The 17071-nt window shown below is 36.3% G+C and overlaps 1 protein-coding gene across 1 annotated transcript; it reads left to right on the top strand.

The window, feature by feature from the left end:
- The first annotated feature begins 14462 nt into the window (after positions 1–14462).
- On the top strand, positions 14463–14852 carry LOC141630501 (uncharacterized). Its single transcript, XM_074443309.1, has one exon. The coding sequence runs from the start codon at positions 14463–14465 to the stop codon at positions 14850–14852; it is 390 nt and encodes a 129-aa protein (XP_074299410.1).
- Positions 14853–17071: the final 2219 nt, after the last annotated feature.

Genomic DNA, 17071 nt, shown 5'->3' with positions numbered 1-17071 from the left:
ACCAGTTAACTGATATTATCCCAAACAATCACACTCGCAGTCCCGTCATTGCACTAACCACTACATCGACATAAACGAGAACCACCATCTTAGGCGTATGAGGTCGGGGAATACCATAGGTTGGTAGTTTCCAAATTTCATATATATTATTATAAATTCGAGTTTGAGATCCGAATAGAATACCACTACTTTTGTGACTGGAAGCCCATAAGCCGTCGGTCGTAGTGGTCTGCAAGTCGTCGTAACCGTCATTCTCCCACCATGTTGACTATGTTAGCCGCCTTCACCGCCATTCGTGGTTGTGTGAAAGCCCGATTCCATCATTTATGGAGGATTTTCTGGGGTTTGGTGTGTGGTTAGGTTCGGAAGGACAACAGGAGACAAAGATTTAGCCAAAGATTTTAAGAGTTATCCAATTATTCATCCAGGTTAAAGGTTCATAGGTGCTGGAGTGATATTGATGTTTGCCGGTTGGTGATGGTGATAATTGATAACTGATGATAAGGCTTATTAAATGGAGGAGGGAGTAGGATTAAACAAAAAATGGGATTCACCTGCTTGTTTACCGGTTTTCATAGGTTAAAAGTGACATAAGTGTAGTATGAGAAGACGATGGTAATAGTACGGTTCATTATGAGTTAAATTGAAGTTCGGATTATTGAGAGAAGGTGAGCAATAGTTTGGATTATTCCTATCAATTAACCCTTAAAGTTATATTATTTACCACTAAAGTTATACTATTTAGTACTAAAGTTACACCCTTGAAAAATTAAAGTTAAGAGATTTAATATTTTAAGGGTTGAGTTTTAGATCTATTTTTTTTATATTTACTTTTTTTTTTTAAATTGTTAATTTTTGTTGACAATATGTGCAACTACAATCGCATTATGTACAATTCTGGTTGCTATTTAATTCTTTTTTGTTAGATCTTTGTTTTTTTTCGTTTTTTTTATTTTAAATTTTGTTTTGGACTAAAGTTTAGATGGTTTTTTTTTTGCAATATTATTGTTTTTTTTTTTTTTGCAATTCTCAGTGTTACAAAACTTTCAGATTTAGTTTTCAGTATTTTGGTTTTTTTATTTATCTTTTTTTTTTAAAGTTCCATACTTTGGACTATTATGGACTTTAATCTCATCTTCTTATTGTGTTGGTTTCAAATCTGAATTTATATTCCTAAAGTTATACAATTTTGGACTAAAGTTATACAAATTTGGATTAAAGTTATACAAAAAATGACTGAAGTTATACAAAAAATGATGTTGATTGGACAATATGACTAAAACTTACACAAATTTGTCAGTGAAGTTATACGATTTTGAACTAAAGTTATACGATTTTGGACTAAAGTTATACAAAAAATGACTGAAGTTATACAAAAAATGATGTTGATTGGACTATATGACTAAAACTTACACAAATTTGTCAGTGAAGTTATACGATTTTGGACTAAAGTTATACGATTTTGGACAAAATATTTCTAATTACTTGTATTTCTTTGGTATTTGTGTGTCGGTGTTGTTGGACAAATAAGGACTAAAATTATACAAAAACGGACTAAAGTTATACAAAAACGGACTAAAGTTATACAAATAAGGACTAAAATTATACAAAAATGAACTAAAGTTATACAAAAATTGACTAAAGTTATACAAATATGGACTAAAGTTATACAAAAATTGACTAAAGTTATACAAACAGTACTTATGTAAATTCAAATTTATAGTGTTGGTTTTTATTTGTTATTTTTTGTTGTTATACTTATTTTTTTTTTATTTGTCAACAAAGAGAAATGAAAAAACAAAAGTTATACTTTCATTGAAATTACACACATTCCTACTGGAGTTATACATTCATTGAGTGGAAGTTACTCATATCGTTACTAGAGTTATACATTTAATGAGTATAAGTTATATATTTACAGAGTGGATTTATACATTTAGTCCATATTTGTATAACTTTAGTCCATTTTTGTATAACTTTAGTCCATTTTTGTATAACTTTAGTCCCTTTTTTGTATAACTTTTGTCCACCAAACTACCACCACAAAACGAGAGAATAAAGTTATTTTTACAAAAGATTAAAATTAACTTATTATATGAGATTTATTATAACCAAAATCTTAAGAAAAAAAATGTAAAAAAAAGCGAGAATTGAGAAAATAGATAAAAAGACAAGAATAAACAAAATAAAAGACAACAAAAATAACGAATGAAAAAAACACAACAAAAATAACGAATGAAAAAAAACAACTCAAAACATAAAAAATAACACCAAAACGCAATTTTTTTTTTTAAAAAAAAAAAAACACTGCGGCGGCGGTGGTTGTGAGATGGTGGTGTAGAGGAAGAGAAGTTTTTTATTTGTTTAGATTTATGATTTTTTGGGTTTTTGATTTTTTTGGTTGTTTTGGGTTTTTTTATTTATTTGGATTTTTTATTTATTTGGATTTTTTGGGTTTTTTTTGAGAGTTTGAGAGAAGAGAGAAGTGAAATGTGTAAGATGAGAGAGAAATGGATGAGTGGAAAACAAACACAAATAGGATGCTACATCCCGTTGTACAGTAGCATTGTACAACAGGCCCATATATATTATATATATATATATATATATATATATATATCTAAGCCCAATAATAATAAAAATAAATTCTACGCATCTTCTTTTTCCCTAATTCTAATTTCTCTTCAGTCGACAAACCCTCTTCTTTCCCTTCTCTAAATTTCTGTTAAACGACAGTCGACAAATCTCTCTTCTCCATAATTTTGATTCTAAAATGGTGAAAGGGAAGCAATTTACATCATCATATCAAGAAGGAAAAACGCATCTAACAATATTTCGTGAACGAGAAGCAATTTATATATCATCATCAGGAAGGAAAAATGCATCTAACAATACTTTGAGGTAAATTTCTACACCAATCATACGAACTATTATTAAAAGAATACGAATTAAAAAATACGAGAACCTAAGAATACGAGCTATTAAGATTAGAATACAAGCTAATGTAAAAAGAATACGAGCTTAAGAGGATCACGAACTTAAAAAAACGAGCACATAAGAATACGAGCTATTAAGATAAGAATACGAGCTAAAGTAAAAAGAACACGAGCTTAAAAGGATCATGAGCTTAAAAATACGAGCACATAAGAATACGAGCTATTAAGATAAGAATACGAGTTAATGTAAAAAGAATACGTGCTTAAAATGATCATGAGCTTTAAAATCCGAGCACATAAGAATACGAGATATTCAGATAAGAATAGGAGCTAATGTAAAAATAATACGAGCTTCAACTATTTTCATGCATTAGAAATTTTGGATAAAAAAGTTCCTTCAAGATGATGCTCAGTTCCGCATAGTCAATTAATTATAATAATTTAAGGGAGAAGATGATTCATTAACTGGATGATGGAGGAAGATGAAGAAAAGTTAGAAAAATATGGAAACAGTCAAAGAGAAATGAGGATTAGATTAAAAATTGAATTACGTTACTTTTTTTTGGCAAAAATATTTGAAAAAAAGACTAAAATAACCTTGGATGTACAATGCTCATTGTACATCTAGTTGTATAGTCTTGGAACTGGAAAACAAATATATAGTAAATTAGTAATTAATTAGGGTGGATTAGTGAAGGAGGAGAGAGATGGTGAGATTAGCTATTAAACACACTTTTTTGGGGTTGATCTTGGCCATCCATTTTCACCATCCAATGACCCTTAATAGAACTTATGGACTCAATACATATACATGGACTTAGTTGATCTCTTCTCTCTAAATATATATATATATATATATATATATATATATATATATATATATATATATATATATATATATATATATATATATATATAAAAATAATATTTTTATGAGGGGCATACGAATAGTAACGCGAGTCGGGATTCCTTATGAGACTGGAATGCAAACATTGGGTTGACCTTGTACCTTAACCTTTTGAGGAGGACCATAGGATGAAAATCTACAGACGGTATCATAATTTTATGAGGATAATTATGGGAATTTTATTGGGTAAGGGAGTTTGTTTAAACCGGAAATTCACTATTTATGGATTTGGTTTGGAGGATTATGAGAGTTTTCAGGAAAAGCTGAGCGGCAAACTTCGGGACAAAGTTCTCTTTTAGGGGGAGTGAATTTAATAACCCAGACGCTCAACTTTGGGATGTGTATGATGAGTATAAGTGAGTGAACCATGTAAGAGAGTCGATAGTGGCGAAATGGCAAATGAATTGAGTGTCTGGTAAAAAGGAGAGTGAAGCGAACTTTGGGGACGAAGTTCATCTTAAGGAGGGAAGATTATAATACCCGAATATTTTGGGATCCGTAAAGAACCTTGGGATGCGTGATAGGACCCTTTAGCTTGACAAGAAGTTACTCGGGAGTAGGGAATGGCTACACACTAGACCAAGTAGAACTAGACTAGACCTAGTGAGCATACAGTGGAACTCGTGGAGGTCATAGTGGACCGAGCAGGTGCCACTCGGCCGAGTATAAGTTGTACTCGACCGAGTGGGTGGCACTCAGCCGAGTGGACTCAGCACTCGGCCGAGTGCAGCTCCTCAGTGGACGATAAAACCTATGATGGAATCTAATCCACCTAAAATATAATTATAACTCATCAAACTCCCCCAAGCCATCTCTTTGCTTGTCCTCAAGCAAAGCAACACACAATACAAAAGGCAATCATACAAATGGCGAATAAACAACTTAGAGCTAATGTTGATGCACATACAAATCCCAAGCTATCCATATCTGTAACAAAGCAATGACCAAAGTGTTCCAATAAAACAAATTCAAAGATACGGGAAATAGAAAATGCAGCTCAAGTCTCAAGTCACCATACTATAGACAAATGCCAAATACCTTTCGGTCTTGTAAGACAAATTAGTCGGATTCTCGCGGATTCACTCATGCACTCATAAGTATGTAAGGGTGAGTTATATGTGAAGATAGAAAGAAGAAGAAACACTCACTCGACTTATGAAACATGCATGCAATCTAATGTGATAAAGATTTCCCAAACTAGTATGCAATCACAATGTAAACAAAAGTAAATGTATCAAGGACAAAAAGGGTGGCAAATGGGTTAAAGGGAAAGAAATGGTTTGTGCCAAAGCACGTTATGGATATGTGGAGCTAAGACGGTAGTTGCAGCGCTAAACCAAAACCAAATCTTAAAATAACAAGTAAACCCAACTTAGAGAAATGATCTCAACTTTACAACATATGAGAGCGAATGAAGTACTCTCCAAATGTGCATTAGACTCTCACGTCCATCCTTTTGATCCTTGATAAAACCAAATGAAGCAATCAATTTTTTTTTCCTTTTCTTTTTTCAATTCTTTTCTTTTTCGATTTTTCTCTTTTTTTTTCCTTTCTTTTCCTTTCTTTGCTTCATATTTTTCTTCTTCCAACACAAGGATATAACACAATTGCTAAATAATTCTACTACACCCACAATTGACAATAATAGTCCCAATCCCAACCATAGAAGTAAAATAGACATGATAAACAAGCAACTGCGACTGTCCCGATAAGGTAGGGAAATTCTTGGATTGTAGCTCATATGATGTAATTTAAGATTGGCTACAACGGTTCAAATGGGCTAACAAAAAGGATAATATATGGCTTATTTGAACGGTAAGAACAATCTATCCACGTGTACTTAGTCAAATGAAAGGAATAAATGTATCAAGAAATCAATGTCACACTTATGCAGTTTGATATTACATATTCCACAAGGAGAAACCACACTCAAGCCTAATTGACAATGAGACCAGTTTATTGATGTTCCTGGCCTAGGAAGCTCTATAGACCTCAGAATTTAAGTAGTTTACCAACATAATATTGTCAAATTTACTTGGCATAAGGCATATTGTGACGGTCAAGACTTGAGTTATGAGCTTTGTTTATCATAAATAACATATCAAAACAATGTACATGGACAACTTAAATGGGATTCAAATGCAAAAACAAAGCAAATTATCATTATTGATATTCAATTCACCAAGACTCGACCTAAAACAAAAGAAAACATGTTTTTGAATAATTTTTATGGTTTTTTTTATAGCACACAACATAATTAAAAGACACAACTGAAATAAATACTCTCCCCCAAACCTAAATGTCACAGTGTCCTCAATTTGACCCTAACAGCACAGCAATCACACACAAATCCAGTAACCTAAAGGACACTACTAATAAAGGCAATAGAGAAAGAACAAGAAATAATACAATAAAAGAAGGTACAAGGGAAGAGAATACTGGGTAAGGGCATAGAAATTCCCCCAAACCAGATGCAAAATAGAGGAAAATAATCAACCGCACAATCCTATCATTGCCAGGCTACGTTTCTGAACCAAAAGACGAGGTGACTCGATCGAGCCTGCCTGCACTCGATCGAGGAACCATCTGGCGAGCACAATTTCCTGCATTTAAACAAATGCGCACATAAATCAAAATCAATACAACTTAAAGCTCGTAATACTAAATCAAAAAGTAGCGCGTGTCTACACACAAATATAAGTAGCACCAATAAATAGTCCAAGAGAAAATAAATGATAAATAAATTCCGTGCTCATCAAACTCAAAGTCTAATGTAAAATATGAGCAGTTGTCATTATCCTTCAAGTCATCGTCACGTGGCAGGAGATAGGGCACTTCATCCGTCATAGGAGCTTCATCAAGGACTTTGACTGGCCCGTCTTTGAATATTTCTGCCTCTAAAGCATCCAACTCGGCTTCTATGTCAACACTCTCTTCATATTTGTAAACCATCTCAGGAGGAGGTTCATTTCCATAAATCAACCTCTCTATTTCATCCACTTCCTTACTCCATGGATATAACGCAGCAGCAGGAGCGTCATAGGGATTCCTGTCAAAACACAAAGCAAGGGAATCATCAAATGTAGGATCAATAACATGAAGCATATAACAAGGAGTTATGGGAAGGGGACGTTTTAAAGCTTTATCAATAATAAATTTAATAGTGTCATCCCCAACTCTTAGTGTCAGACCAACATCCCTAACATCTATGAGTGCTCCTGCAGTGTGAAGGAATGGTCTACCAAGAATGATGGGTACTTCAGAATCCTTAGCCATATCCATAACAATAAAGTCAACTAGAATGAAATACTTCCCTACTCTAACGGGCACATCCTCTAATACACCCATAGACTTCTTTAAAGATCTGTCGACCATTTGTAAGGTCATATTAGTGACGTGTAGTTGACCCGTATTTAACGTTTTGCAAATTGAATACGGCATGACACTAACACTAGCCCCTAAATCACAAAGGGCTTTATCAATAGCTACACTACCAATATGACAAGGAATAGAAAAACTTCCTGGATCCTTAAGCTTTGGTGGTGAGTTAGCTTGTAATGCGGCGTGACATTCATGAGTGAATGTTACTCTCTCTACTTCATCAAAAGACCGTTGTTTTGATAAGATCTCTCTCAAAAATTTAGCATACGCCAGCACTTGAGTTACCAATTCAGTAAATGGTACCGTCACTTGAAGATTCTTTAGAACCTCCATGAACCTCCCAAACTGTTGTTCAAGTTTGGATTTCTATAATATTTGCGGAAAAGGTAGTTTAATTTTGATTGGCTCGGCTTCTTTTGTATTAGGAGATGGTTTGGAAATATTATCGTCAGTTACAGGAGTGCCTCGGTCGAGCCCAGTAGTCACTTGATCAAGGAACCTAAATTTTTCCAATGCCGTAGCTGAAGCAAGCGAAAAATCATCAACAGGGGAGGTGCCTTGATCGAGCCTGGGGTATACTCGATCGAGCACTGCACTTCCTCGATCGAGCCTGGTCCTACTCGATCGAGGAACCAAAACAGTTTCGTCTTTTTTGCTTTTCTCACTTTTCTTCAAATCATGTGTTTCAGTTTCGTCAATTTATTTTTCATCGTCACTTAGATCCAAATTTCCCAATCCCTTAGGATGCATGTAGGGAACTTCATCTTTATCAATGGGCATGTCCAGACCTTGATAAGAAGTACCGCTCTTCAAAGAAATAACGTTAACTTGCTCATGAGCTTGTTTACCTTGAGGAGGAAGACCGGACTATTTTGATGGATTTTGAGCCGCTATTTGAGCGAGCAACTTGAGTATCCAACATCTTTTTGTGAGCCATGAGTTCGGAGATCTGAGTTGTTTGCTTTTGTTGTATCATTAAAGTTTGATGTAAGAGAGCTTTTAACTCCGACACCTCATTACTTGGAGCATGAGGAGGGGGTTACATTTGTTGAAAACCTCCTTGATTTGGCCTTTGATAACCTCCTTGTGGTTGATTACCACGATTTGGAGGAATAATATACGGATTTTGTTGAGGAGCTTGAGCATAGGCATTCTGACTCCTTTTAGAGAAGAAGTTAGAATATAGCGTACCTTACTGGAAAGACTGGAAGGCATGAACTTGCTCAATGGTACTCATACATTTGGCCGCAGTGTGGCCATCTATCCTACATCTCTCGCAGGACACTTCTTGTTGAACCATGTGAACCATCTCTTGCTTACCCAAAGACTAGGTACTCTTCAATTCGGCTATTTAAGCAAGTATAGCCTCCAATTGCTCCGCGACTGCACTTTCTGAACCACTTCCTCTCTTGCTTCCTCTGGAGTTACCATAATCAGTTGTGTGACTAGCTATCTGATCAATCAACTTCCAAGCATTACCATCATTAGTGTTATCTTGGAATCTCCCATTAGAAGCTGAATCAAGCAAGGCTCTATGATCATCATACAACCCGTTGTAAAACTGGTTGCAAAGGAACCAAATTTCAAAACCATGGTGAGGGACGGACCGCACGAGACGTTTGAACCGTATCCAAGCTTCATTAAAATCATCAGTAGGACCTTGTTTAAAACATGTAATCTAACTTCTAAGAGCATTGGTTTTCTGTGGTGGAAAATACCTCTTGTAGAATGTAAGAGCTAGAGAAGTCCGGTTGGTAATTGCGTCGGTCTCCATATCTAAGTCCCTTAATGACTCAGTTGCATCATCTCTCAAAGAGAAAGGAAATAAGGTATGTTTCACCTGATCTCGAGTCACCCCAGCTGTTAAAGGAATATAACAGCAGTATGTAACAAATTTTTCCATTTGCTTTACGCGGTCCTCTCCAGTTTTCCCTCAAAATAAATTCCTCTCTACTAGACTTATGTATGAAGGCTTGATCTCAAAAGTTCCCTTATCAGCGGTAGAGAGCTTGAAACCTTTAGGAATAGAAACAACCGTGGCTTCGGAGTGACTCGCTAATGTTGGCATCTTTGATGTTGTAGAAATCACAGGTGCAGAAATAAGAGTGCCCTCTTCAATGGACGATTATGTGCCGGGTCGGGTTGTTGCTGATGCTGCTCAGCGAAAGTGTGCCAAGTACCGGGATTTGTGCACGACGGCTAGTTATGGTTTCCTACCCTTCTCTTTCTCTTCGCTGGGAGAGCTTGATACGGATGTAGTGGCTTTGCCCAAGCGGATCAAGAAATTCTTTGTTTCTCAGAATGCAGAGGCTCGCGCGGCCGCTTACAAATTTTACTAGACTTAGCTTTGTTATCGCTAAGGGAGTGGGGGCCCAGATTGTGTCTCGGCTGCCCACTAATTTCTTGTAAACTTTTGCTTGATTAATAAAAGTTTGCGTTTGATAATAATAATAATAATAATAATAATAATAATAATAATAATAATAATAATAATAATAATAATAATAATAATATAAATAATAATAATAATAATAATAATAATAATAATAATAATAATAATAATAATAATAATAATAATAATAATAATAATCCTAGTGAAATTGCTACCCCTAAACTTATGAAGAAATTGGTAGATATATATTTCACGAAGGTTGCCACTACTTCGGACTCTGTTTTCTCTTTGACTCCGCATCAGGTTGCATTGTGGAAATCTTAGCAGAGGGCTCACTTTTCTGATTGGTTGCGTGCGGTTCCTATTTTTGGGTTGGGGCAGACTATGAATGGGAGGACTTAACGTAGTGTGCTTAACTATCGACTGGGTGTTCAGTTGTTCTCGGTGTCTCGGCCCTGTCCTCCTTATTCTCGGGTTTTTGACGGGGATATCTATGGTGATCATGATGTATCATGTGATGGTACTATGGGTGTTAAGCATCGGCATAACCTCGTTCGCGACACCTTATTGGACATCTACTACAGGTCGGGGATTTCCGCTGGTAGGGAGGTTGATATCGGTTTGGTTGATGGACATGGTAGCTCCCTTCGTCCGGCGGATCTGCTTCTTTATTCCTGGGACAAGGTTCGTGATGTGCGTGTCGATCTGACAGGGTCTTCCACCTTGTCTCAGACTGGGTTGTCCGATTTTGTGTCGGGTCGGGTTGTTGCTGAAGCTGCTAAGCGAAAGTGTGCCAAGTGCCGGGATTTGTGCACGACAGCTGGTTATGGTTTCCTACCCTTCTCTTTCTCTTCGCTGGGAGAGCTTGATACGGATGTTGTGGCTTTGCCAAAGCGGATCAAGAAATTCTCTGTTTCTCAGGATGCAAAGGCTTGCGCGGCCGCTTACATTTTTACTAGACTTAGCTTTGTTATCGCTAAGGGAGTAGGGGCCCAGATTGTATCTCGGCTGCCCACTAATTTTTTGTAAACTTTTGCTTGATTAATAAAAGTTTGCGCTTGATATTAATAATAATAATAATAATAATAATAATAATAATAATAATAATAATAAAAATAATAATAAAAATAATAATAATAATAATAATAATAATAATAATAATAATAATAATAATAATAATAATAATAATAATAATAATAATAATAATAATCTGGGTGCAGTGGTGTCAACACTATCATCTGCAGGGTTTGGACTGTTGGAGTGTGATGCCATCACAGTCCACTTCCACGGTTTGGAAAGCTATCTTTGCTGCACGAGATGAATTTGTTGGATCGACTGTTCAATGCAGTACTCGCTCACGCCTCACTACAGGAATGGAGTAAGACTGGTAAGCTGCATTTGTATCAGGTATATGCGGTTTTCCATGGGAGACACTCTAATCTCCAATGGGCTAAACCTACTTTGGATGGTGTGGTTATGCCTAGGCATGCTATGCTTGTGAGAATGGCAGTGCAAAAGGGGCTGGCCACTACTGATAATTTGAATAGCAGAGGTTTGCATCTTGTCAACAGATGCTACCTATGTCCTGGCTCTTCTTGAGGACCATCCACACTTGTTCTTCTCTTGTTCCTTTTCAAGGGCCGTGTACCAAACTATTCTGCTCTGGCTTGGGGTCACGAGGAGACCTTTGTGTTTGCATCAGGAGCTCCTAAAGTTGTCCAGGTACCGTGGTAAGGGTTGGAGGAAAAAGCGAGCTCGGTGTAGTTTGGCTGCCACGGTTTACTTTCTCTGGCAGGAAAGGAATTGGCGCATCTTTAGAGGGGTTTCTCGCACAATTGAGCAAGTCGTCTATCAAATTAAATATTATGTTTCTATTCGATTGTATGCTAATATTAATAGTAGTATACTAGAGGAAGTACTAGAGCATATGACTAGTTAGAATGGTCACGTTGCTTTTCTAGTGGTTCTACTTTGTATGAAATTCTCTTTTTCTAATGAGAAGCTGATTTCTATAAAAAAAAATAATAATAATAATAATCCTAGTGAAATCGCTGCTCCTAAACTTATGAAGAAATTGGTAGATATATATTTCGCGAAGGTTGCCACTACTTCGGACTCTGTTTTCTATTTGACTCCGCGTCAGGTTGCATTGTGGAAATCTTAGCAGAGGGCTCACTCTTCTGATTGGTTGCGTGCGGTTCCTATTTCTGGGTTGAGACAGACTATGAATGTGAGGACTTATCGTAGTGTGCTTAGCTATCGACTGGGTGTTCCGTTGTTCTCGGTGTCTCGGCCCTGTCCTTCTTATTTTAGGGTTTTTGACGGGGATATCTATGGTGATCATGATGTGTCATGTGCTGGTACTGTGGGTGTTAAGCATCGGCATATCCTCGTTCGCGACACCTTATTGGACATCTACTACAGGCCGGGGATCTCCGCTGGTAGGGAGGTTGATATCGGTTTGGTTGATGGACATGGTAGCTCCCTTCGTCCGGCGGATCTGCTTCTTTATTCCTGGGACAGGGTTCGTGATGTGCATGTCGATCTGACACAGTCTTGTACCTTGTCTCAGACTGGGTTGTCCGATTTTGTGTTGGTCGGGTTGTTGCTGAAGCTGCTAAGCGAAAGTGTGCCAAGTACCGGAATTTGTGCACGACGGCTGGTTATGGTTTCCTACCCTTCTCTTTCTCTTCGCTGGGAGAGCTTGATACAGATGTTGTGGCATTGCCCAAGCGGATCAAGAAATTCTCTGTTTCTCAGGATGCAGAGGCTCGCGCGGCCGCTTACATTTTTACTAGACTTAGCTTTGTTATCGCTAAGGGAGTAGGGGCCCAGATTGTATCTCGGTTGCCCACTAATTTCTTGTAAACTTTTGCTTGATTAATAAAAGTTTGCATTTGATAATAATAATAATAATCATAATATTAATAATAATAATAATAATAATAATAATAATAATAATAATAATAATAATAATAATAATAATAATAATAATAATAATAATAATAATAATAATGATAATGATAATAATAATAATAATATAATAATAATAATAATAATAATAATAATAATAATAATAATAATAATAATAATAATAATAATAATAATAATAATAATAATAATAATAATAATAATAATAATAATAATAATAATAATAATAATAATAATAATAATAATAATAATAATAATAATAATAATAATAATAATAATAATAATAATAATAATAATAATAATAATAATAATAATAATAATAATAATAATAATCATCCTAGTGAAATCACTGCCCCTAAACTTATGAAGAAATTGGTAGATATATATTTCGCGAAGGTTGCCACTACTTCGGCTCTGTTTTCTCTTTGACTCCGCGTCAGGTTGCATTGTGGAAATCTTAGTAGAGGGCTCACTCTTCTGATTGGTTGCGTGCGGTTCCTATTTCTGGGTTGGGGCAGACTATGAATGGGAGGACTTATCGTAGTGTGCTTAGCTATCGACTGGGTGTTCCGTTGTTCTCGGTGTCTCGGCGCTGTCCTCCTTGTTCTCGGATTTTTGACGGGGATATCTATGGTGATCATGATGTGTCCTGTGATGGTACTGTGGACGTTAAGCATCGGCATAACCTCGTTCGCGATACCTTATTGGACATCTACTACAGGTCGGGGATCTCCGCTGGTAGGGAGGTTAATATCGGTTTGGTTGATGGACATGGTAGCTCCCTTCGTCCGGCGGATCTGCTTCTCTATTTCTGGGACAGGATTCGTGATGTGCGTGTCGATCTGACGAGGTTTTCCACCTTGTCTCAGACTGGGTTGTACGATTTTGTGCCGGTTCGGGTTGTTGCTGATGATGCTCAGCGAAAGTGTGCCAAGTACCGGGATATGTGCACGACAGCTGGTTATGGTTTCCTACCCTTCTCTTTCTCTTCCCTGTGAGAGCATGATACGGATGTTGTGGCTTTGCCCAAGCGGATCAATAAATTCTCTGTTTCTCAGGATGCAAAGGCTCGCGCGGCCGCAAACATTTTTACTAAACTTAGCTTTGTTATCGCTAAGGGAGTAGGGGCCCAGTGTATCTCGGCTGCTCACTAATTTCTTGTAAACTTTTACTTGATTAATAAAAGTTTGCGTTTGATAATAATAATAATAATAATAATAATAATAATAATAATAATAATAATAATAATAATAATAATAATAATAATAATAATAATAATAATAATAATAATAATAAGTAAAAGTTTATTATGCTGCTCAGCGTAAGTGTGCTAAGTATGGGGATTTGTGCGCGGTAGCGGGTTATGGTTTCCTATCTTTATCTTTCTCTTCACTGGGGGAGCTGGGTTCGGATGCTGTTGCCTTGCTCAAGCGGATCCAGATATTCTCGGTATCTCAGGATGCGGGGGCTCGGGTAGCCACTTACATTTTTACTAGACTTAGCTTTGCTATTGCTAAGGGTGTGGGAGCCCAGATTGTCTCTCGGCTCCCCACCAATTTCATGTAAACCTTTTATTTTAATTTTGATGAAAGCTCCGCGCATCTTATAATAAAATAATAATAATAATAATAATAATAATAATAATAATAATAATAATAATAATAATAATAATAATAATAATAATAATAATAATAATAATAATAATAATAATAATAATAATAATAATAATAATAGTGAAATCGCTGCTCCTAAACTTATGGAGAAATTGGTAGATATATATTTCGCGAAGGTTGCCACTACTTCGGACTCTGTTTTCTCTTTGACCCCGCGTCAGGTTGCATTGTGGAAATCTTAGGAGAGGGCTCACTCTTCTGATTGGTTGCATGCGGTTCCTATATCCGGGTTGGGGCAGACTATGAATGGGAGGATTTATCTTAGTGTGCTTACCTATCGACTGAGTGTTCCGTTGTTCTCGGTGTCTCGGCCCTGTCCTCCTTATCCTCGGGTTTGTGACTGGGATGTCTTTGGTGATCATGCTGTGTCCTGTGCTGCTACTGTGGGCGTTAAGCATCGATATAACCTCGTTCGCGATACCTTATTGGACATCTACTACAGGTCGGGGATCTCCGCTGGTAGAGAGGTTGATATCGGTTTGGTTGATGGACATGGTAGCTCCCTTCGTCCGGCGGATCTGCTTCTTTATTCTTGGGACAGGGTTCGTGATGTGCGTGTCGATCTGACAGGGTCTTCCACCTTGTCTCAGAATGGGTTGTCCGATTTTTTGTCGGGTCGGGTTGTTCTTTGATCTTTGCTTTCAAAAAAGTGTGCCAATCTTGGATTTATGCACGACAGCTGGTTATGGTTTCCTACCCTTCTCTTTCTCTTCGCCGGGAGAGCTTGATACGGATGTTGTGGTTTTGCCCAAGCGGATCAAGAAATTATCTGTTTCTCAGGATGAAGAGGCTCGCGCGGCCGCTTACATTTTTACTAGACTTAAGTTTGTTATCGCTAAGGGAGTGGGGGCCAGATTGTGTCTCGGCTGCCCACTAATTTCTTGTAAACTTTTGCTTGATTAATAAAAGTTTGCGTTTGCGTTTGATGATGATGATGATGATAATAATAATAATAATAATAATAATAATAATAATAATAATAATAAAAATAATAATAATAATAATAATAATAATAATAATAATAATAATAATAATAATAATAATAATAATAATAATAATTATAATAATACAACTATACTGGTGAAAACGGTACCGGAAAAAACTAAGAAAACAGAGTCTGCACTAACTAAAGCGAGGCAAAGGGCAACAAAGAGGGGCCACCGTCTCGATGGGATAGACTAGAAGACGAGATGGTGGAAGGTAGTGAGCTAGAATCCATCCTGTATACAAGGGGCAGGGGACGTGATAAGAAAAACAACAAGCTAACAAAGAAGAAAACCAAAGATGTGGCAAAGATGATAATCCCCAAACAAATAAAAAATTCGACTTCAGCCCACAAATTCCCAATATTCCTCAAAAATTTTGAATAACAAAGATGTAAATGGCAATAGGGCAGAATAGCAATCAACAAAGAAAGATTTTTAAGCAACAAACGGTTAACTAAGCAAATTACGAGAATAGAACCAAGATGACAAATAAAATCTCGATCCCCGAACCCATATCGCATATTTTTCGCAAAATTCGAATTAAACGTGTAAGAAACAACGAGGATACGGGAATGATCATCAAGCAAGACAAGTAAGGGCAAATAATGATAGTTAAAGTCGAAAAATTCGACTAGACTGGGAGTTTCGAAACCCTAATTTCAATTCACCTCATAAAAATTAAAAATTTATTAAATTGAAATGCAATGAGGTAAGGAAATCACTTACTTGATGAGAAGAAACCTACAAATTGCAATTAATCTTCAATTAACAAGCAAAAGTGGCGATTTTTTTGATCAAAACCGCGAACCCTAAACCCAATATTAAACCATGTAAACTAGCACAAAAAAGGGGGAAAATAAGGGGCTTTGAACGATTAATTATCAAGCAACAATTTGTAGGTGACGGATTTGGTATTAGAGCAAGAATAATGGGGATTTGGGGATGATTTTATCGCAATTAGGGGAGGAGTCGAAAAGAAATGGGGGAAAAATGAAATTAGAAATCAAAAGTAAAGAGTTAAGGAAAACTCCTCATCAATTCCCATTTACTCGATCGAGTGGTTTAGAACTACTCGATCGAGCACTTTGATGACCCATTCACTCGATCGAGTAGAAATCTACTCGATCGAGAAGTCCCCATATGTGCTTTACTCGATCGACTGAAAAAGAAGTACTCGATCGTACACATTTCACTCGATCGAGTACAAAAAGTACTCGATCGAGCTCTTTTCTCGCGTAAGCTCTTTAATTTCGTCTTTCTTCCTTTGAACTGTTAGAAATCTATATCTCATTACTTAACATATGCATATATGTGATGATTTAATTTAGTCATAAAATTAAACATTGATCTTATGCATAAAAACAATAATAAAAATAAGGAAGAAATCATCAACCCTTACATTGATATTTCGGATATTTGGGCACAAGTGAGTTCTCCTACTCACTTGTTCTTGAGCTCTCCAAATGTTGGATGAACAAGGACTCAAGTGTAGAATCCCTCCCAAGGATTAATACCCAAGGTACTCTCTTAATAAAATTAATATTATTATTACTAGAACAATATTAATTTAAATAAAAATGACCCAAAAATATTTATTTGGTTCTCTTAATTTCGGCTAAGAGAAGGAGAAGGAAGAATTTTCTTTATCTCTCTAAAACTATTATTTTAGATGGTTGTATGAATGAATAATGCACTCACTCTTCATGTAGTATATTTGGTTTAATTATAAAGAAAACCCCTTTGGTCTTTTCTATAAGGAAACCGGGTAGGGGGAGGGTAAAGGGGCCAATGCATGAGCAAGGTTGTCTTCACAAGAGCAAGTAGGTTTGCATGTCTAGGTTTAGGTAAAATAATTGTGTTTTCCA

Source organism: Silene latifolia, chromosome Y, assembly GCF_048544455.1.
Source record: "Silene latifolia isolate original U9 population chromosome Y, ASM4854445v1, whole genome shotgun sequence".
In the NCBI taxonomy this organism is placed as follows: Eukaryota; Viridiplantae; Streptophyta; class Magnoliopsida; order Caryophyllales; family Caryophyllaceae; genus Silene; species Silene latifolia.
The sequence above is the reverse complement of the archived record's forward strand: the minus strand, read 5'-3'. Positions and strand labels throughout refer to the sequence as shown.